At 50.2% G+C, this 23,479-nt stretch overlaps 1 protein-coding gene across 1 annotated transcript in view; it reads left to right on the top strand.

The window, feature by feature from the left end:
- The window catches only part of ARFGEF2 (ARF guanine nucleotide exchange factor 2), a 2,106,550-nt gene that overhangs the window by 1,893,043 nt on the left and 190,028 nt on the right, over nucleotides 1–23,479 (top strand). The window contains exon 37 of the mRNA XM_069651280.1: nucleotides 10,985–11,123. Within this exon, the coding sequence (XP_069507381.1) occupies nucleotides 10,985–11,123 (139 nt within the window). The remainder of the gene's footprint in view (nucleotides 1–10,984; nucleotides 11,124–23,479) is intronic.

Below are 23,479 nucleotides of genomic sequence, written 5' to 3'. Positions count from 1 at the left end.
GGTCAAGGGAGGATGATTAGACATGAGTAGATGGACGCCTGGAGCATGCCTGCTGGAACAGTTCCCGTGGTGGCGGGGAGAGGCGCATCCGACCAGGATAAAATATCTGGTATGCGTCCTGGCGAAAAGAAGGATCGCTCTGGCTTGGAAAGCAGCGGAAGGCCCTCACATTAAGGTGTGGTGGGTGGATCCGAGGAAATGGGCAGAAGCTGAAACTGTGGTGTGGCATAGGGCAGTGTATAGAGGCCAACGGGAGGTTAGCAATGATGCGACGGCATGGAACATGCTTGTGCAGGAGATGTTTGCTATCCAGGAAGACGGGTTGCCTGGGGATCAGGAGTAATTGGGTAGGTGATATAAGTGGTCACAACAATTGAAAAAGGAGTTTAGGGGGGGGCATAAGGCAGGAGGATCAGGGAGACATGCTCAATTGGGTAGTTGGTTTGGGAAGGGGGGTCAATGTTGTTACAGTTGGGTATAGGTATTAGGAGACAATGGGGCGCAGCAGTGGTTCAGAAGCAGATAAATGAGCACTCTGCAGGCCAGGCGTGTGGGAAAGTGCACACATGTAGAATCGTATCAAAAGGACAATGGCGCACTCATTGTATTAGCATTGTGATGAATCCCTGACCTGCACCAATGTCTTGAATGTTCTTTGTATGTTATAATGTAATAAAATAAAAAGTTTGACACAAAAATAACTGTTTTCTATTACTAACACTTTTCAACATTTGCTGCTTCTAATACCTGGCTTTTTCCTTCACCAGGTTCTTCTGGGCATTAACTTTGTGACCTATAGGTATGCTCGCCTGTCCGACTACTAATCCAACAACAGAAAAGTGCTTCAAAAGTAACTTCTAGCTTAGAATAAAACAACTTCAATAGTCTTCGCCAGCCTCTGATTTAAAAAAAAAAAAAGGGGACAACAAGGAATCACATTAGTACTCTTTAGGATTCCTGTACAATTCCGCTCCTCTCCCTCTGGATAACCCTCTCCAGAAGGGCAGAATATTTGCCACTTTTCTTCCCCCTTTGTAATGACCGCCAAATAGTGGTATGGACAAAGTCTTATTCTGTTTCTGCCTTGTCTTTGGTACTGTGAGCTTAGTTCAGACTGAGTTTTAGATTTCTCAAAACATACAATCTGTGTGCTTTTTACTAATCCCTTCTGGCTTTTGGTAATACTTGTTGGATTGGTATTGTTTTTTTTCATGACAACATTTTATTAAGTTATACAAATCAACATATTATCAATGACAGTACAGAGACACTAAATTGCTATATTTTAGTAGCATCGGATATTGTGATGGCCAAGGATCAATGGACGCCAGCAGGAACTCCATTGTTCGCCTTCACGTTATTACGGTACACTTCTAATAATAGAGGCAGTTGCAGCAGGGGGTATATATATATATATATATATATATATATCAATGGATTGGTCAATATAGAGGGCTGCTCTGTAGCCATCTAGTTAACGGCGGTCTTCTGGATAGGGCCGGAAATCTGGTTGCATAATCCATGAAAGGACCCCAAATGTTCATAGCCTTATTGAAAGTGTTAGCTCGAATTGCAGTCACTTTTTCCGCCACCGCAATGTCCCAACACTTAGACCACCATAATTCAACTGAGGAATCATCTGCATTCTTCCACAATTGGGCCATGGCTATTTTTGCTGCAAGGAGTAAATGCGTACATAGAAGTGGAATATGCCCCGAGATTGGTAGAGCCTCCCCACCCGTTTCACCCATGAGAATAATTCCCAGATCCCAAGGAATGGCAAGTCCCGTGATGTCCTTGATATGTTTGATCACCTCCCTCCAGTATACCTCCGCCTTTGGACAGGCCCATACCATGTGAAATAGGGAGCCAGGGTTGGTGCAGCCTCGCCAACAGCGGTCAGACAGTTTCGGATTCGTTTTATTGACCTGGACTGGCGTCACGTAATATCTATTACAGAGCTTGTAACCTCCCTCAATATCCGTCGTACATTGTGAGCTCTTGTGCAATCTAGCCCATATTTTGGCCCACTCCTCTATTTCTATATCCCGACCCAGATCCTTCTCCCATTCAACCATGTATCTTTCTTTTTTTCTTGGGGTCAGCCCTGTCCAGGAGGCGGTACAATGCCGAGATTTTGCCTCTTTTGGTTGGGGTTGTGAGAGTAATCTCTAGGGCTGTCAGCTCTCTGGCGCATTTCTCACGCACCGCCTTGTGAGACAGCCAGTGCCGTATTTGGGTATAGCGGAATCTCTCCCGCTCTTCTATCCTGAATTTCTCTTTGCATCTTTCAAATGAGATAGGAGATCCCTCCTCCATAAAGTCGCCTACTTTGCGCAGACCACCTTCCTCCCAAGCCCGAAAACTATTGTTACAACAGCCCGATGAGAATTCCGGGTTGTTCCACATAAGCGTGAGAGGGCCAAGTGTGCCCCGTATACCCCATTTCCTTGCTGCTGCTTTCCAGCTACAGCTAACTGTAAGTGTGGCAGTTAGGGGGCCTTTATTTGCTTGCGCTTTAATTTCAGGCAAATGAGGCAGGTCTGCAGGATTACCCTGGCACCAGAACTCCTCAATCTGCGTCCATCTCGGCAGATCCTCTTCTTGCACCCAGGAGAACGCATGCGATAGCTGTGCTGCTAGGGTATATCTAGCTATATCTGGGAATCCCAGCCCGCCCTGGTTCTTGTCTCGCAACATTATTTGTTTAGCGATGCGAGGCTTTTTCTCCCCCCCCCCTGACAAAACCCTGCAATTTCTTTTGCATATCTACCAGCACTGGCCCCGGAATACGGGTCGGGAGCGCTGAACAGAAATAGAGCCATGTGGGAATTACGTTCATTTTTATGGCCGCATTTCGTCCGAACCAGGAAACCTCCCCAGAGGCCCACTTCTTTAAATCCTTCTTGAGATCTGCAATAAGTTGTGGGAAGTTTGCAGCATATAGCCGGGTCGTATCTCTAGTGATACGCGCCCCCAGATATTCGATCGCATCTGTCACCCATGGGATTGGCAACAGTCGGTTTAGGAAGGACCTATCTTGTTTGGAGATATTAATAGCCAGAGCTGCTGATTTGTCTAGGTTGACTTTGAACCCTGAGAATGCCCCAAATTCTTCAATTTCCTTCGATAGGGATTCGAGAGATGAGGCCAGATTTGATACTGTTATCAATATGTCATCTGCATAAAGTGCAATTTTGTATTCCCTGCCTCCAATCTCGACTCCCCTAATCCTAGCATTCTGCCTGATCCTGGCCGCCAGAGGCTCCATAGACAAAGCGAAAATCAGAGGCGAGAGTGGGCACCCCTGTCTCGTGCCCCTTGAAATCCGTATTTCCTCGGATCTCCTGCCATTGACTCGCAGCTGTGTCGTGGGGGCTTGGTAGTTGGCCATTACCCATATGATGAAATTAGGATCAAACGCGAAATGGTCTAGAGTTGCTCGTAGATACCCCCAGTCCACCTGATCAAATGCTTTATGAGCATTGAGAGAGATAACTGCAGCCCCGCCCCCTGATCTGTGAACATGTTCAATAATCTCTATTGTCCTCCGAATATTATCATGGGTCCCTCTTCCTGGTATAAACCTTATCTGAATACTATCGATCAGACCCGCCATTACCTCTCCCAATCTGACCGCCAATATTTTAGCAAATATCTTACCATCATTTTTCATTAGTGTGATCGGGCGGTACGAAGTGGTCAGTTCTGGAGCCTTTCCAGGCTTGGGAAGCAAGACAGTTAATGACTCCGCCATGGACCCAGTTACAGAGCCAGATGACAGGAAGGAATTAAATAAATCCACTAGATTGGGAACCAGATACCTGCAATATTTCTTGTAAAAAAGTGCAGATAGGCCATCAGGGCCGGGAGCCGTAGATTTCAAGGCTTTAATAGCAGCAGTAATTTCTTCGGCGGGGATGGGTCCCTCGAGGTGCTCCAGCCGGATCGAGTGCTGTCTGGGTGAGGACTGGAAGTACATTAGTAAGTTTTCTAATGCTGTTGGCGATCCCTGCATAATGCTTGAGTGGTATCTCACAAGTTCACTGATTTTGTCCGCATCGGTATAGAGGATTCTCCCATCTGCCCCAGATAATGTGAGGATATTGTTCCTGACTCGGGCCTTCCGCAGTTTTTGCGCTAGAATTTTATTCGCTTTATTCCCTTTTGAGTAATAAAACTGTTTTGTGAAGGCTAAGGATTTAGCAGTTCTATCGGGGCAGTGCATTTCCAGGGCCATTTTTGCTTTTCTCAGTTCTCTCTCCCTTTTCCTCGAATATCGCTTTTTAAGTCCGGCCTCTAATTGATTCACTCTCTCCTCCAGTTTGGCTGCGCGAGGTTCGCAACCTTCCGTTGTTCGGTTCCTGCACTGATTAGCGTTCCTCTAACTACTGCCTTCATAGCGTCCCAGATGACAGGACTTGGAGAGGTCTCAATGGTGTTTTCTTTGAAATAATTAACAATTACATTTTCAACCTTCATTTTTATGGCCTCATCCAGTAGAAGAGCATCGTTCCGTCTCCAGTATCTTTTGGCCCGAGACAGCTAATTTCGCAGTCACTCGGGCATGATCGGATACCATGCAGGTTTGTATTGCCAGATCATCCAAACACGGGTAAAGAGCCCCTGTAATCAGCAATAAGTCAATTCTCGAGAAGCCTTTATGCACCTGAGAATAATGGATATAGTCTCTTGCTGTCCCATTAAATAGCCTCCAGGCATCTACAGTTTCCATTTCCCTCAGTAGCTTGATTAATGCTGATGCTTGGACAAAGTCCGATTTGGTGGATGGAAGAGTTTTGTCCATTTGGGGGTTTGGCATCGCATTGAAGTCCCCGCCCATGATCAAGTGCCCCTCTTGAAATGACAGAATGATTGGGATTAGGTTTGTTATGAAGGCAGCCTGAGCAGTATTGGGGCCGTAGATTGCAACAATCGTGATCAGGAGCTCCTCAAATAGCCCTTTTAGCAACATAAACCGCCCATTTGGATCCCTTCTAATAGTAATTTTCGTCAGGGGGATCCTGTCACTCAGGAGTATGGCTACACCTCTCTTCTTCTGACCGGAAGTGGCAAAGAATGCTTGTTTGTACTTGTTGAATCGTACTCTATGTTCATCTTCCTGTAATAGATGCGTTTCTTGGAGAAGCACAATGTCCCGGCTAATTGCCCGAGTCTGTGCTCCACAGCTTTCCATTTCCGGGGCGAATTGAGACCTTGCACATTCCATGATAGTATTGTTATTTCGCTTACGTCAGCCATGGCCTTCTATTCCTTGTTTGCCTGCACATGGGTGCCCTCTCGCCTGCTGGTTTTGAACGTCCCCAGACTGCGGTCCCTTCAAGTTGTCGGTGTTGCTTCACTTGTGTCGCTGCAGTGTCATGATATGTGCACAAGCCTCGGGCCGAGTCACTGGAGCTCCCAGACCCAATGCCATTGCTTGACTGTCGATTAACCCTTCCCCCACCCACCCCCCCTGAACAAGAATAGGAAATAGTAACAGCACCCTGTTGCCACTGGGGAACTGGTGGTATCGATGCGCTTATATTGGCCAACTGGGTCACTGAACCAACCCACTATCAGAACTGATGTTGAACACCCACACCGCCCGTTCATCATCTCCCGTCACTGCCGACCGAGCCAAGAGTTTCCGCTACCCACTATCCTGGAGTAGCAGTAGATCCAGGTTAGCCCGGTTCAGAGTGTTTCTTAGAAGGGTCCTGAGGTCTACGCCAGCGGGCACGCCTCGACCATGATTCTGCTGAAGGTTTGTCGTGCCGAGATTGTGATGGATCTTCAGAACCTGAGGTGCCTTCCTTTTCTCCGATTGCCATGAATTTGTCGGTCTCTTTCGGTGACCTGATTTGCCTCTGAGCCCCTCCCATATAAACCGTACCGTGGTGGGGAATCCCCATTGGTAGGCGATCTTCTTCCCTCGTAGCCATTCCGTAAGTGACCGCATGGCTCTCTGCTTATGCAATGTGGAATTCGCCAGGTCTTGGTATAGCGATATTTTAGACCCTTGAAAAGTTATTTGTCCCAACTGTCTTGCTTCGTGCATAATTTCATCCTTAACTTGATAGAAATGAACCCTTACCAAGACATCTGGGGGGAAGCCTGACGCGCATCTCGGAGCTGATCTGTGCCCCCGGTCCAATTCTAGTGGTGCATCATCCGGCAGGGTAATAATGTATCTAAACAGCTCCGAGACATGGTTACTGAGCTCTGAGTCTGCTACCGATGTTGGAATCCCCCCGAACACGGATGTTATTTCGCCATGACCGGTTTTCTGCATCCTCTTGCTTGGCTTCAAGAAGGGCATACCTCTCCTCCAGCACTTTGATTCTATCCCTGCCGAGCTCGCCCTCAAATCGCTGGTCACATACTTCCGACTCGAGCTCTGCCGTCCTTCTCTCAACCTCTCCAACTCTTTTATCCAAGGACGTTATTTTTTCCGTAACTACTTCTGTACTTTTGCGAATTTCATTTGTCAGTGCAGAGAGTAGCTCCTGCAAATCCGCCTTGGTCACCATTTGTGCACTGCTGTTAGTTGATGCTGTGCTGACAGGGGCATGCCCCCCAGAGAGGCCCTCAGATATGTCCCCTTTCTTGGATCTTTCGCCCTGCGAACTGGCCATTAATGATGCAATGTCCGTCTGTTTGGACAACTTCCCACTCCTCGACATCCTGGCACCCAACTGCCACAGTACTCCCCACTTAGGTATGTATTCACCTATTTATATTGCCCCTGGGAGCCAGGTGGCAGACTGAGTGCGATGGCTGGTGAAATCAGGCAGGGCGGACAGAGCCCCTGAAGGAGTGCTGCTGATCAGAGCAGACAGAGATCAATTTGTAATGTTACTGCCTTCCTTATGGTTCGGGCCACACTAATGTTAATGTACTGCTTTTGCGAAGTGTTCAGCCAGTCTGGGATCAAGGCGGAGGAAGCGTTGGTCAATCAGGCCGTTCCCGTTGCTGCTCCTACGTTTGCTCGGGGTGCCGCTCCTCTGCGTCGGCTCCCCCCACAGCTGCCGGTGCACGCTCAAGTCTCCCGCCGGCCCGTCGTGGGCGTATAGTGGAAATAACGCCAGAGCAGCGGGACAATTGTTCCGCGAGTCTCCGGCACTGCAGAGGCCCCAATGCACCGCCCACCGCAGCCGGGCCAGCCAGGCCGCCGGGTATCAATTCCTGTATGCGCGTTTCAGTACTGGGCATCACAGCTTTCCATACCTTCAACGTAGGCGTACCTCAGAACAGCTCGGCAGTCACCCGAGATGACTCGGGGAAGCGACTCGGGACCTTCGCGGCTCCTCGGGAAGGGGACCAGCTCTACTTAGTCTTGTGAAGGACCTCCGAGACCCAGCTCCTGCCGCCCCGATCCTCCTTCCCTTAGCTGCCAGGCGCCTCCCCGCAGGATCCCCGCAGCAGAGTCCTCTGTGAACCGAGAGCCTCCCGGTGCCCTCATCTGGGGTTCGGGCAGCAGACATCCGCCGCTCCACTCTCGGGCGGCATGGGACCGCCTAAGTCAGTTAGCTCGGCGGCCCACGCTATCTTCCTGCAGCCGCACCTCCCCCCATTCCGCATCCTCAGTTGAAGCAGTGGCGAGGCCGCCATTTTGCCGCTGGGGGCTCTGCCGGGCCTACAAGTGTCCGAACATCGAAAATCGGCTACTCTCCAGGAAACTGTTCAGCATGCAGCTGCAGCTAGTCCTCCCACATGCTGTGGCCCAATTTCAGCGAAAAACGGAGACTGGAGAAGGCGCTAGCTCACAATGCGCATCGGGTCAGCCAGGAGCTTCTAGGAAAGCATAGCACGCGCGGCCGCACCAAGCCACGCCCCCTGTAGTGATGGATTGGTATTGTTTGCGTTTCACTCTCTCATGGCCTGGGTATTTGGTGCACAATTCAGTTTTAAGCAGGATGACCCCACCGGGTTGTTGTGCTTGCCATACACTCACTAATTGGCTTTTACAATTACTTTGTTTCCTTACACACCACTTTCGTTGCTTTCTGACAGTTTGTTATTCAACAATACCTCTTTCGCTCATATGCGAATGAACATGCTGGCTGGGAACACGTGGACAACAGCGGAACACTCTGAGGTCACTGGCAGACAGTGAACTCAGTTGGTAAGTTACTTTCCTTCGTTCTGCTCGATGCTCGCAGGACCTCAGTGACCGTGGCTCGTCTCGACGAACAAACCTTCTTGGTCCGCCTTTGCTGCTGCCACGTTTGGAGCCTTCAATGCTCCAAAAGAAACTCTGGTGCAACCCTGCACCTAGAGATCTCACGGCTTCCTTCACCTCGCCTGCTTCCCGCTGGGAAATCTCTGCACAACGCATTGGGAATAAGCAAGCAATTCTTTTCCACGGTTCCCGTTGCGCAATCTCTGCACTGGTGATGATTAGAGGCACAGACTGTCTCATGCCCCACAGTGGTCCTGGCGTCTTCTAGCACCTCCAGTCCTGCCTCCAACTGCAAACACATTCCTCTCCTGCTTCTTCCTCTCCTGCCTCTTCTGCTCCTGCCTCTTCTCCATGACCTGCACTTGAGGGGGCCATTTAAGCTTCCCGTCTCCCTCAGGTGTGTGCCATCTAGGTTAATTAGCTGGCCAATACTAGTTTTGTTCCTCTCTATCCCTCTGCCTCATCTCAGTACTGAGGGAATTATGGGACTTGACGTCCCCAGCAAAAACATTCGTTTTTCTAACTTTTTCTAAAGGAATATCACAAAGGTTCATTTTTCAATATTTTTAAAAAGAGGAATATATGTTTTTAGATGGAATGCTGTTATCGTTTATAATCTTCCTTCCATGACACCTTTGTGAGTGGGGGGCACTTTCAACGGTCTGAATTCCGTGAGTTTGAGCAAGATGTCTTTGTATTTTATTCCTACAGGGCTTCTGACTAATTCACCCACACTAAGATGGTTAACCCGTGAAACAGACGGGTTATTGTGGCAACACGTCATTATATATTGTGGTAGTGGAAAAGAAGGCAAATACTGTCTCTCTTCCCATGAATTCCTCTCACCTCGCTGAGCCTTTTCCCATCCCATGTGATCCTTCCCACGGCTATGTCATATATGAGAGGGGAAAGAGATTGGAGACAAGAGAGAACCAGTGAATCACAAAACAGCTCACAGGTTGGTGCAGTGGTGAAGCTGGGCATGCAGCGTCCTGTAACTGAGGAGGAACGAGAAGCAGAATTAGACTTGTTGCTTCTTGTAATATAGAGAAGCAAAGTCAGGCATGAGGCATCCTGGAACACAAAGACGGAAAGTGGTGGCATGACCACAAAGCTCGTGGTGGACTGGGGGTCCCAGAGACAACCCAGAAACCACCCCTTGACTGAAGACGCAGAACCTAATGGTATCAGAAATACCCTAGACAACGGCATGGAGAAGAAGCATTGAAGAAAAGAGAGAGACCAGGCTGGCGGATGAGAGAGCTGACTCCGAGCAAGTAGATACCCTGGGACGTTATCCCTCAGAGCAACAGGTAAGCGGCAAAGGGAAGGGCCCCCGGAAGGGAGCATTGAATCGTTATGGGACTACACATACTTGTCCCAATCAAGATAAAGCGATTATAACATTGTAACCTAAGAGTAAATGAGAATCGTTATTGGAGTGTTAAGACTTGTAACAGTCAAGACAAAGAAAGTATAATCCAAGAAGAAAATAAAGTAATAAGAAAAAAGCCAGAGGATAAGGCTGGATCAGAATATATGTCCAAAGACAGATATCGGAAAGGGATCAAAGATTGTGAACCAGCAGAAAGAATACAAAAGGAGAGAGTTATAAATATTGCATAGCTTTACTATGGAAAGAGAAGAACTCTCTATAGAGAGGACCAAGAGGAGGGTAATAAACCAACAGAGAACAATAACAGAAGGGAAAAGAAACAAAAATAAACAAAAGCCCAATAAAGTAGTGAGCGAACTGTGTCAACTGTTTAAAACAGTCACCAGAGACAAAGAAAATCAGCTATTGAACAGAAGCTGTGAATGAGCAAAAACCCAGGGGAGGGAAGTCATTTCCCTATCTTTAGTTATCTTAGTGGTAGGGTCAGTTAGTTTGGATGGCGGACAGATTATGTTAAGACCACCGACAAGCAACTTAGCTGGTTTTGTTAGTATAGGGAGGGATAGGCATTATCTTTTTCTTTAATGAAGATAGCAATGAAATGGCTTATCTGAGTCTGCGTCCTGACCTGCCACAGTACATGTATAGTCACAGAGCTAGATTGAGCAATGCATAAACAGTGCACCCAGTGCTCAGAATACATTTGAAGAGGGCAGACGTCTTTCTGGTGAAACACGGTTTAACATATATAGTTCAGTAAAGTTGCACAATAAACAACTATAGCAAGATGCAGATGTAAGAAAAATAATTAGCAGAATAAACACCATTTATGAATAAGCACATGGAAGCCTCAAACAGCAAAAATGTTATCTGAACTGAGCATGAGGCTCTTTCATGTAGCCAGGAAGTAGGTCATAGTTGTTCAGAGCAGACAGAAGTATAGTACATAGGTAAGGTTACTTTCTTGGCCCACAGAAAATTTCATGAAGGTGGAAAAAACAGCAGCAATTTATGTCAGCTGGTTTCCTCTCTGGCTGAACGTAACCTGAATGGGTTAATAGGTATAAGCTTCCTAGAGCTTTGACCTGTACTCCATTCTTCATCTGATGTCATTGTACAGACTTGTGCCATGCCAGGAAATATAGCTTGTGCAGGTAACAACTGTTTTTTTCATCAAAGAAGTATATGTGGAGGCATCATTGATGTAGGGCATGGTTGCCGTGCAAGCAGAGACTGCATTGAAGTATCAATGGAATGCCTGGGTCTGGTTTTTGACATCAGAAACCTGACAGTATTGTGCATAATATTTTGGACTGTATGCATTTGTAAAATATCTTACTTGCAAGTTTCCTCCCAGAAATATTTGCTGCTAAAATATTTGTTTATGAATATTTTATTTCTAGGCTTCAAGGGAAAATCAAAACCAAATCTTTTAAAACAAGAAACCAGCAGTCTTGCTTGTTGTCTAAGAATCCTCTTTCGAATGTACATTGATGAAAAACGGAAGGACTCTTGGGACGATATACAAGAAAGGCTCTTGAAGTAAGTAACTTAGTTCATTTGAAGAATACATTATATTGTTTTATAGCGTGACCATCTTTATTTTGTGAACACTACTGTAATATGAGAGTTTTTTCTTCCAAGGGAGAATAAATAAGAGATGCTTATTTATTGAAAGTGTACAGTGGGCAGTTCATTAAAGTGGAGAAGTGCAGCAGGGAGGGAGCAGAGGGGGGGTCTTGGAATGGGATTGGGAAATCCTGCGAGGGAAGTTTCTAGGTTTGTTATTGGGTCTGGCTCTCGTGGAAGAATCACGAGGGGGGCTAGGTGCCAGCCGGTCTCCCCTGGAACAGGGGGGAGGGGTCGAGGTAAGGGTGAAGGGGGCAGGGGGGAGGATAGGGAAAAGATCCAAGGTTCAGTTCTTGAGGGCACAAGCCACGGTCCTCGGTCAGAGTGTCATTTTCAAGGGGCAAAGTCTCAACGCACAGGGTGGGTCCTAGACGGTCAACAAGGATCTTTATAAATTCACCATAAGACTAGTACAGAAGCACTAAAATTGCTTTCACTAAACGTCAATGGGCTCAACTCCAAGGTTAAGAGGAAAAAGGTAGAGCGGTTCCTCACGCAGGAACATCCCCGCGTGGTGGCCCTTCAGGAGACTCATGTCCATACTAGGGACACCCATAGGATAAGATTTCGGAGATACTCTCAATTAATCCAGGCCACACAAGCAAGCAAGAAGGGGGGGAGTTTTGGTTGCCCTGTGGGATGGGTGCGATTTGTCCATCAGGGATATGCAAAAAGATTCCCAGGGAAGGTACTTATCGGTGATACTTGAGGGACAGTTTGAGTCCTTCACGGTCGCAACCCTATATGCTCCCAATCAAGGCCAGGATGCCTATATACAAAGCATTCTAATCCGCCTTGGGAAGTTTGCCAAGGCAAACACCTTCCTCCTGGGCGACTTTAATTTAGCTTGGGACCCCTGCAGAGATAGGAGCTCCACCTCACGGGAAGTACAGAAGGGACCAAATAGGGGATCTGGTACAGAAGATGCGCAATCTGACTCTAATGGACGTATGGCGGGAACTCTATGGGGATGCAGTGGAATATACTTTCTATTCACAAGCACACAGGTCAAACTCAAGGATAGACTATGTGTGGGTATCAAAACCCCTGATGGGAAGAGCCACGTCTCTGAAGGTAGGGGCAATTGTCCTAGGAGACCATGCCCCACTCACTCTCTCACTATCTAGATCGAAGGGGCCCCCAGGAATTTGGAAACGGAGGTATCCAGCCTCGCTGTTTAAGGACCCTATCCTCGTTAGGGAAGTAGAGGAGGAGGTAGTAGAGTATATCAGTCACAATAATTGGGAGGATACCACCCCTCAGAACTGGTGGGACGCCCTTAAAGCTACAATAAGGGGTAAGATCAGAGCAATTAAAGCCAGAAGGGAAGGGGAGCTGAGACTTGAGGAGCAGTATCTAGAAGATAGACTTAAGGAAGTGATGGCTTGTATGGGCAGTGGCATGTCGGCCGCCACTTAAAAGGAATTTAGAGCTGAGAGAGGTCAGCTTAATCTACTACAAACCGGAGCGGCCGAGCGCAACCTCCTCAGGTTGCGTCAAAAGTTTTATATGAACATTTTGGCCACTAGGGGGCGCACAGGTAATGGCTGCCTGATCGCTGGGTTTCCGCAGAGGCTGGGCCTTTTCAGGGGAGTGAGCGCCCCCCCGGCACCCCCAAGGTGGATTCCCCTGGCAGGATTGTGCCGTTGACCCCCACCCCCCTGTGACGCATCCGCTCAAAAGAGCGAAGCTCCAGGACCTCGGGAAGCTGGATTACTGGCGGTGACGGAGGAGCGGCAGGGCGCGCATGGCTCCGGTTCTGGTAAAGGAGGAGCGGCCCACCGAGGTGAGGGAGTCCTGGCGACGGCCCGGCCCTTTCTGATTCAACCACCCCCCCAGCCCCTGCGGCAGGAGCACGCGACCTCAGGGCTGTGGCCCCGGAAGGGAACCTGGGCCCTCGCCCCCACCCGCCCTTGGTCAGAGGGGGCTCGCAGTCCCGGACCCGACGCCGGAATCCGGGTAGGCGAGGCATCGGGGCCTGACGCCCTCCGGAGGCGGCACAAGAGGACAGGCGACATCTAGGCGGGCCTAGGAGCGAAGGCCCCCCGCAACGCACCATACCACGGACAGGGTAGAACGGAGCCGCCTCCCCCCTGCGGATGCGGTCCCCCCCCGGAGCAGGGCCGTCAACGACCGCATCGCCCCACGGAGGGCCCCCAGAGCACCAACGGACCACGGCAATCCGGTAGTTGGGGCGGGAGCGTACCCCCCCTCTCCCGTGAGGGCTCCAAGGCCTCAGTGGCCGCTCCCGTCCCGAAGACAAGCAAAGGGACAGCGCGCATCCGCACCCAACTCCAGCAGGTGGAGGCCCCTGGGCTCAGCCCCAGGGCGTGTGCCCGCCTGGCGGCGAAAGGCTTTGGACAGAGGTAGTGGAATGGCAACGGCGACTCAACCGCCGTGAGAAACACCGCCAGCACTGAGGTGAGATCCAGGTGAGAGGCCCCCATCCGGAGTTGGTGTGGCGAGCGGCCGCCTGAAGGCTGCCCCCCGCCCACAGAGGAGTGCCTTCCATTCATAAGCTCCCCGAGACACCTCATCCAGGTTGCCACAGGGCGGGGTGGTGCCCCCCTGTAGGGGCCCCAGCCCGCGGCAGACCCACAGCGGTTGCATTGTACGACTACATGAGCTGGCAAGAGACTCTGCAGGCATTCCGCTACAGGGAGACGGAGAGCAACACCAGTGGCCCTACTCGCACCGGGGACATGGCCCATCCAGAGGCCTCGACACAGTCCGCGTTGACGATGGAGAGGGGCTTCGCCTCCATCCTCTAGGAGATCAGGGAAATGCGATCTGACATCGCCCAGAAGTTCGAAAAGATGGACCAAAGGGTGGACAAAGTCGAGGACAGACTCCTACAAGTGGAAACTAACCAGTCTTCCTCAACATCCCAGGAGGTTCAACTTGGTATGCGGCTAGCGGCCCTGGAAAAGAGGGACGAGGAAAGAGCCAGGCAGATGGATGAATAAGAAAATATGGAAAGGAGGAACAACCTTAGATTTTTTGGGGTCCCGGAAACGGAGGGCAAGACGGAGAGAGATTTGATCCGAGTGGTGAAGGATATTATTACTCTACTGTTTGCAGAGGAAATGACTACCGAACCCACATTCGACCGGGTGCACAGGGCAGGGGGAAGGGCGGGGAGCCCCAGATCGGTTCTGGTTCGGTTCCACTACTATACCGAAAAAACTAAAGTCTTGGAAGAAGCGAGGAAGGCGCGGGTGATTACTTATAATAACGTCCAGATCACCATTTTTCAGGACTTCTCCACCTATACCTTAGCCAAACGCAGAATGTGCCGTCCCGTAACACAGCTACTGAAGGAGAAGTGAGTGCGCTACAGATGGGGGTATCCCTTCTCCCTGGCCTTCGAATACTTGGGCCAACGAACAATGCTGGTTACGGAGGAGGACATAAAGGGAGCCATCCAGGATTATGTGGTGGAGCCTACCCCCCGGAAGGGCCCAGTAGGCCCACAAGCACTCAGTAGGGGCACTCCCGGTAAGTCGGGTGCTAGGAGGAGGAAAACCAGTTTGAGGAAATTCAGAAAATTGAACACCCCGCCGTCTGCATTGGAGGAGGAGCATATCGACTCGGAGGGTTGATGACTGGGGCTCCCGGGTCTGCAGTGGAGCGGAAAAGGAAGACATGAAGGACACACTGATGACAGTATCCCTGTGAACAGCAAGTACAATGGGGGCAATTGAAGGGGCACAACAATGGGGGGGGGGAAGAGAAACGATATACTGAGGTCCTGGCCGGGGAAGGTAGCCTGGAAATCCGGCCTAAGGGAGTGGATGACCATAGAGGCACGGGGAAGTCCTGACCATTCATAGATCGGGACCCGAAGAATCGGGGGTTAAGCCAAACTTAGAGTCCCCCTGAAAAGCAAATAATGTGGGGTGGACCAAGGGGATGAAGCTGGGGTAGCTGGGGGGCTCACGAAATCGAGCTTTGCAAACAACGCCTGGCCGAAGGGGACAGGCTGGTGGTCCGGCCAAAATGCCAGAAATGGGGAAATGTTCTAAAAGGGTCCAAACGAGGAGACAGAGGAGGCAGGGAGAGAGTAACAGTGCGACATTGCTGACCAATAGAGAGGGAACATGGACTATGGCTGCTGACCGACCGGCCCTGGGAGTGGGTACCCTGAATGTGCGGGGACTGAACACCCCTACGAAAAGGTCCCTGATCTGTAGGGAATTTAGGAGGGCGAAACTAGACTTACTCTTTGTGCAAGAAACACACTGGGCGCGGGGGAAGAGCCCAAAATGCGAGGGGGAGGAATCAAGGAGCTTTTTCACGCATCCCATAGGGTAAAGAAAAGAGGGGTGGCCATCCTGGTAGCTAGGGGCGTAGGTTTCGAGAAAGTCAGTCCTGAAGGACCCCGAGGGCCGTTACCTGTTGGTGCATGGTTCCTTACAGGGCTCTCCCCTAACCTTGGCGGTAGTTTATGGCCTGAATGAAGGTCAAGCCCTATTCTGGGAAGGAGTAAGGGACAGGCTCAAACTGTTTGTACAGGGCCCCTTGGTGGTGGGAGGAGATTTCAATATGGTCCTTGACCCATCCAGAGATAGAAAGCGGATAACCCTAGACCTGCAGACGAAGCCTTGGCTCGAAGCTTTCAGAGGGCGAATGAGTGCTTGGGCCGGGCAGACATGATCCCGACCCCCCGAACAGGTGTTCCCTCCTTTTCTTAGTATTCCACCATCCACAACGCGTTCTCTAGGATAGATTACATTCTGGTGGATGAGATCCTTCGTCCATATGTCGCAGGCTACAGGATAGACCCGGTCCCCTGGTCAGACCATGACTTGGTCCGAGTCTCCTTAGCGGTGGGCTGGTGTAGGGAACGCAAGGGACGCTGGAAATGTAATGACGCCCTACTGAGAGCCGAGGCTCATGCCGAAGCTGTCCTGGACGCTATAACAGAATTCTTTGAGCTCAATGATAACGGGGAGGTGGGAACGCACACGCTTTGGGACGCCTTCAAGGCAACCCTAAGAGGAGTACTTATAAAAATGGGAGCTCAGAACAAAAGGGAGAGGGAGGCCCAGGGAAAAACCCTGCGAGAGAAAATAGCTCCTCTCCAACCGGGAGGCTCTCCGGAACAGGCCTTAGACCGCGACCGGATGGCCGCGCTGGAGGACTACAGGCTCCATCTAAAAGACCTGCTCCTACACAAAACGGAGAGGAGCCTCCAAATGGTAAAACAAAAATACTATGATAAGGGGGCCAATCGGATGGGATCTTGGCCTAAGCTGAGAGATGTCCAGAGAAGCAGAAGGGTGAAGGAGGTAAGGGGCGCCAGGGGGTCCCTTGGCTGAGACTCTCCCCGCATAGGAGAGGCCTTTTGCCAATATTACAAGTCACTATATTCGTCTGAATATGACGGGGGCGATTCCCAGATAGAGGACTTCCTGAACTCCATACAAATTCCATCCCTGTCGAGAGAGATGTCAGAGGGGTTGGAGGGCCCGGTTACAGAGGAGGAGGTGGACAAGGTGATTAGTGGAATGAAGGTGGGAACCTCCCCCGGGGAATACGGCTTTTCAGTTTACTTCTACAAGAGATTTTGTTCCTCCCTGATCCCGTACCTAGTGAGAGTTTTCAACGCCGTGCTGGAGGGGGACACCCTCGCCGACTCCATGATGGGGGCCATAATAGCAGTTTTGCCCAAGGAAGGAAAGGACCCAGCGGAGTGTGCCTCCTACCGGCCCATATCATTGTTAAACATTGATGTCAAGATCTTGGCCAAGGTGGTGGGGAGGCGGATGGGAGGGGATTATGCCGAAGCTAGTTCATGGGGATCAGGTGGGCTTTATCAGGGGCAGACAAGGGTCAGATAATATTCGTAAAACATTAGACTTGTTCCACTTCGCCCAAACATCGGAGCTTGACGCGTGTGTCCTCTCGCTAGACTCGGAGAAGGCCTTCGACAGGGTCGAGTGGAGATACATGGAACTCCTTCTCCAGAGAATGGGCTTCGGGACACACATTATGAGTTGGGAGTCCGGCCTCCACAGAGCCCCCACGGCAAGGGTTCAGGTGAACGGGTCGCTGTCCGAATCATTTCCCCTCTCCCGGGGGACAAGACAGGGCTGTCCGCTCTCCCCCCTAATTTATGTCCTTACGATGGACGCACTAGCCATAGCGATTAGATCTCACCCAGACATCAAAGGAATTAGAAGGGGGAGGTGGAATTCAAGCTTTCCCTGTTTGCGGATGACATCTTAGCTTATTTGGTAGACCCTGGCTCCTCGATTTCCCCCCTGCCCCCTCCTGGCCCTGGTTGCCACTTTCGGCGCTTCTCGGGTCTGAAAATTAACACGGCTAAATCTGTCCTGCTCCCAATGAGACGAGTGGACCCGGTGATAGACCCCCTGAGCAGGTTTCATGGGATTGCAGTGGGGACAGACGCCATAAGGTACCTGAGCGTTCTTCTTACTAGGGACTTATCGAAACTAAGGCCCACCAACTATGACCCCATAATGGCAGAGATCACATCTGATTTGAGGAGGTGGGGTAAGATGATTTGTGGTACGGCCGGATGACTGCAGTAAAGATGAACATATTACCACAGCTTCTGTACCTCTTCACAGCGCCCCCAACCAGTGTCCCCGCTCAGACTTTCAAGGACCTACAAAAGGGGGTCCGGGACTTTGTGTGGCAGGGGAAGACCCCGAGAACCGGGAGGGCCACCCTGACTCTACCGAGGGAGGAGGGGGGGATTCGGGCTGCCAGACTTTCATCTATATTTCTATGCCACCCAATTGCGCGTCCCCCTAGAACATATGAAAGAGGGCCTGGGAACGTACTGGACATATTTAGAGGATATGGATGTCCACCCTTTAAAGGTCTGTGACCTCTTGTGGGCCCCCGCGCAAGACAATACCGAAACATGTGAGGACCCACCCGACCCTGGGAGAGTTCTCTGGGACATCTGGAAGGAGGGCCCCTCAGCACACCTAACCACATGGCCGTCCCCGATGACCTCCCTATGGGGCCACCCCCTCAAACTGGGTAGCAGGGGGTTCCGGCACTCCCAGAAATGGTTGGATATGCGATTGGAATGGGCAGGTCAGATGTTCAGGTAGGGTGAATTCTTATCCTATGAGGACCTGAGGGAAGCTCTGAGAGGTGGATCGCTTTCCATTTTCGAATACCTCCGCCTTAAGGGCATCCTCTGCGATCAGTCATGGGGTCCAAACCTGAGGAGACAACTGACTCCTTTCGGGACGCTCCTTGACTCGGTGACCTCCAGAAAGGGTACGGTGTCCAGTATGTATAAACTCCTAAATACTTACGACCTTCAGGGTAGGAGGAGCTTCCGCACGTTCTGGAACGACCTGGCAGGCGAAGTGATCTCAGAGGACGCCTGGGCCAGAATTTTCAAAATAGCGTTTCATGGAAGTTATCTCAGAGGACGCCTGGGCCAGAATTTTCAAAATAGCGTTTCATGGAAGTGATCTCGGAGGACGCCTGGGCCAGAATTTTCAAAATAGCGTTTCATGGGAATTTATTCACTTCGGACATGGAACATAACATAACCCAGCAAAACTGTCAAAGATGTTTCCGGGGGTGTCACCAAGGTGCCCGAGGGGATGTGGTCGGACAGGCTCCAGAGGCCACATGTGGTGGCATTGCCCAAAGGTCCAGGCCTATTGGGAGTCAGTGAGGGGCTGGATAGCGGAAGTAACAGAGGAACTCCTACCACATAATCCCCTGACCATGTTGCTGGGGCTCCCCCTGGAGAAAGCGGATATATACCGTTACCCAAGGATGTGGGAAATCATGCTGAGGGCGGGCAGAGTTGCCCTCGTCCGGAAATGGAAGAGCCCGGAAACCCCCTCCAAGGAAGATTGGATGAAAAAGGTGAAAAACATGTTTTTGATGGACAAACTGACTGCCATGGTGAATAAAGACACAAGCTCATTCCTCACAAACTGGTATGGGGTACAACAAACTTGGGGTTGGGATGTGCATTGACTTCAAGGTTAAGCCCCTGATCCGTGAAGGGCGCAAATGGTCCCGAAAGGAATAGCAATAAACTGGGGGTCCCACGGCCCGGGAAACGGCAGCACCAAGCCAGTTGGCGATTTGGTCAATTATCGCATCGCCTCCGAGGCACAGGAAACGGAGTGAGCATTATGAGTCTCCTTTGTCGAACACTTTGAACTGGACACAGGGAAGGGGGGTGGGTCAGTGTTGGGGTGAGGGGGGAGGGGGTTCTCCAATGTTTCTTGTCTGTTTTATTACAAAACGCTAATAAAAACTAAAGTTTAAAAAAAATATTATGGGCAACAAGGCGGACCGATTGCTTGCCAGAAAGTTACGGAAGGAGGCTGGGGACAAAACAATATTAAAAATTAAAGGGGAGGGAGGGGCTCTACACACCAAGAATCCTGATATTGTAGGAGAATTTGGGAAATTTTACACGGCCCTCTATAAGTCTGACGAACCATTAAGTGGGGAGCAGGAGGCATACCTACGAGGGGTGGGGGGCCGACAGATTCCGCAGGAGGATAGGGATGCCCTGGAATCTGAGATCACCACTGATGAAGTCAGGAGGGTGATCAACAATCTACCGGCCAGTAAAGCCCCGGGCCCCGATGGGTTTGTCTCTGAATTTTACAAGACACACAGAGAAGTGTTAATTCCCATCCTTACCACATTGTTCAATTGTATTGGGACCACAGGGTGCCTCCCTAACTCCATGAATGAAGCCAAGGTTATCCTTATTCATATGAAAGGTAAAGACCGACGGACTGCGCATCCTACCGTCCAATAGCTTTAATAAATGTGGATACCAAGATCCATACAAAGGTCCTAACTAACCGTATTGATGCGATCCTCCCCAGACTGATTCACAGTGGCCAGGCGGGTTTTATTAGATGCAGGCAAACATCGGACAATGTTAGAAGATTGACCCATTTGATTGAGAAGACTCAGAAAAAGAATATCCCAGCCCTTCTCTTGGCGATTGACGCCGAGAAGGCTTTTGATCGGGTAGAGTGGGGCTTCCTATTTGCGGCTATGAGGGGGATGGGGTTTGGCCCGGGCTTCCTGACGCGAGTGAAAGCAAACTACCAAAACCCAGTAATACGGTTGGCAATCAATGGCCAAATATCAGCCCCGGTCAAGGTGGGTAGGGCGACAAAGCAGGGCTGCCCATTTTCACCGCTCCTCTATGCCCTTCACTTGGAACCGTTCTTGGAAACGGTGCGAATGGCCGTAGATATAGAGGGAGTTCAGTTCGGAGGCGAGATCCACAAGATCTCTGCTTTTGCGGACGACATGATCCTGTCCCTGACCCATCCGATCACCTCTTTGCAGGCATTGGCGAGAGAACTGGATAGGATCGGCCGGGTAGCAGGGCTAAAAGTGAATACTCACAAATCTGAGGCGCTCCCTCTTACCGTAGAAGCAAGCGCGGTCCAGTACCTCAAGAAAGCCTATAGCTACAGGTGGGTGGACACATCTCTAAAGTATCTGGGTATCCATTTCACCAGGACCTTGGGGGATCTATACACGGCAAACTATCCACCACTACTCCACAATGTGAATTCGAAACTGGTGGATTGGGGCCCCCTAGATATCTCATGGTTGGTCAGAATCAACGCTTTAAAGATGGTAATACTGCCCCAGCTACTTTACCACTTTGCTGCCCTCCCAGTCTGAATTCCGTTGTCTTTCTTTAGGGCCCTACAAAGAATTACCTCCCGCTTCATCTGGAACCGGAAGCGCCTGAAGGTGGCGGTTTCCCTTATGAAAGCTCTGCCTGAACGGGGGGAGGGGAGTGTGAGAGCCAGACTTTAAGATATATTATCTGGCAGCTCAGATCAGGGTCATAAGAGATTGGCAAAGAAATGACAGAGGGAAAGTGTGGAGGCAGATGGTAGGTAGGGACCTGGAGGGGGTACTGTGGCTGCCGAGGCAGCACCGACCGGTCAGTATGTACTACAGTGGTATAACATCCACCACAGGGGATGCCTGGGATCAAGCCGTTAATAGGGTGCATACAACCACTTTCCCATCCCCATACAGGCCCATACATGGCAACCCACAGTTCTCGCCTGCAGCCACCTATGCGCCGACCTTGGATCGGTGGTACCAGGGGGGATGCCGGATGGTCCGCGATATACTGACGTTCGGAGAGGTAAAGCAATTTGAGCAGTGTAAGAAGGACTTTGGCTTGGGGGAATTGCAGAGGTTTTCGTACCTCCAGATCAGGCATTGGATCTCCCAGCCATTGATTAAGCAGGCGGGGGCATGTACCCTTACCCAATTCGAAAAGTATCTGGACTCAGACACAGGAGTGGTGTCTTCCATTTATAAAGTCATTAAGAGGGGAGAATCTGTGAAGTCTAGGGGGTGTATGCTCAAATGGGCCCAGGAGGTTGGGAGGGACTTGGAAGAACAGGAATGGGAGGTGCTGTGGTCTCAGATCCCGAAACTTGTGAGAGCCATCCAGATCCGGGAGATCTGGTTGAAGCTGATGCTGAGATGGCACCTAACCCCACTCAGATTGAATTAGATATACCCTAACGTTTCATGGTTGTGTTCGAGCGAGTGTGGGGCAGTGGGTTCATGGGCTCATATTTGGTGGGAGTGCCCAAAAAGAGTTCCCTTTTGGTCTCAGGTCCAGAGAGCGATCGCCCAGGTGTTGGGCATCAAGCCTAGTAATAATAGAGGGACGGACATAATTGGCCTTAACAGGATGTTGAAGTCCCTGCCCACTAGGGCGGACCGCAAGCTATATGTCATAATGATCATGGCGGCAGATTTGGTTTTGGCCCGGAAGTGGAAGTCGAAGGTCCCTCCGCAGGAGCATGAGTGAGTTGCGAAGCTGTGGTCATTGCTAGCCATGGAACGGCTCACGTACTCTATTCAAGGGCACCATATGCGGTTCTTGTCAGACTGGGCTAATTTATTGTCTTATCTAAAAGCGGGAGCCCGCCGAGTCTGGTGCCCCAAAGCAATGGAACTACTGGGAATAAAACGCCCCCAAGACAAATCGGACTTGTGATGTTCTCAGTGGGTGTCTGTTCTTATCCGATGGAAGGCCCGTTTAAGTGGTAACTTTGACAACATGCCCGGGCACCTGGGCCTAAGCAATGTTCATTATGCTTCTATTTCCAGGGCGGGGGCCAAGCCTCCATTTGAACTCTTGGATCAGGGAAGAGGGGATGGGAGGGGTGGGGGAAGGGGGGGGTGGGGTTGGTTTTTTTGTTTCTCTCTGTATCTGTTCTTCTGAAAACTGTTAATAAAAATTTCTCGAAAAAAAAATATACATATTTGTGTGTGGTGTCTTGGGAGGGACCTCGCGGTGGAGCAGTGCAGGTCCGTCAGTCAATGAACCCCAAAGCCCCTGAAAGCTTTCAACCAAAATGGGGTGTGATTATTTTCTTTTCTCCCCATCCCCTCATAATTGCAAGCCTTGTCCATCCTGAAGTCCTTAGAGGTGGAGACGGAAGAGTGTACCCCGGAGAAAGGGTTTGAGCGGGAAGGCAGAAAGCAAAGAATCACTACCACTCCGCATAAGTGGCACCATTGGTCTTCATCCTTCTCTGCTAAAAAGAGACAGCGGCACAGGTCAGAGTATTGAAAGTGAAGATTCTTTCTGACGTCCAACACAGTTAAGATCTCTTTTCCTTCTAAGCATTCCTCAAGAGTTGAGTGGAAGGAATTGAAGCCATTTTTTCCAAAGCCTTGACTGCATGGCTTTAAAGTCAGTTGCAGCTTTTAAAGTCTGTACATTTGTCACCCAGTAGAGACCATCCCAGAGGTAGCCGCATGCTCTTTAGCTCGGCTCCGCCGATGCCAGCACCAGCCTTGTGGCTCAGCACCAAAGCTTACACTACGGTTGTGGTCGATGCGGTAGTGACTTTTCCAAGTCAGTTGCAATTGAACGACTATGCTCTGGAATCTGGGCTTTATTTTTCCAGTCTGTGCTGGCTATTTTTGATGTCAAGGACCATGTTCTTTATGGGTTGACTTGCCATACTTCATGACCGAAAAAGGCAGACATTAAAAAGTTCTATCGGATCTCCATGTCTGTGAGGGGCTGCAACACTTCACCTAACTCCAAGTTGCAACAAGTTTCCCTGTATAGGTATCCGAACCCCCCCAGTACAGGAAAGTTAAGAAAGTAGTGGCTTCTTTGGCCCTTGGGTGCCGTTTTAACCTTTGGACTGCTATCAGTTTACAGAAATCTGTATCGCCCTATATTATCGAAGACAATTACTGCGAGGTAGAAAACCTTGGATTAAAAA

Source organism: Ambystoma mexicanum, chromosome 3p, assembly GCF_040938575.1.
Source record: "Ambystoma mexicanum isolate Mex_15411 chromosome 3p, UKY_AmexF1_1, whole genome shotgun sequence".
In the NCBI taxonomy this organism is placed as follows: Eukaryota; Metazoa; Chordata; class Amphibia; order Caudata; family Ambystomatidae; genus Ambystoma; species Ambystoma mexicanum.
This window is presented reverse-complemented; position numbering and strand designations above follow the sequence as displayed.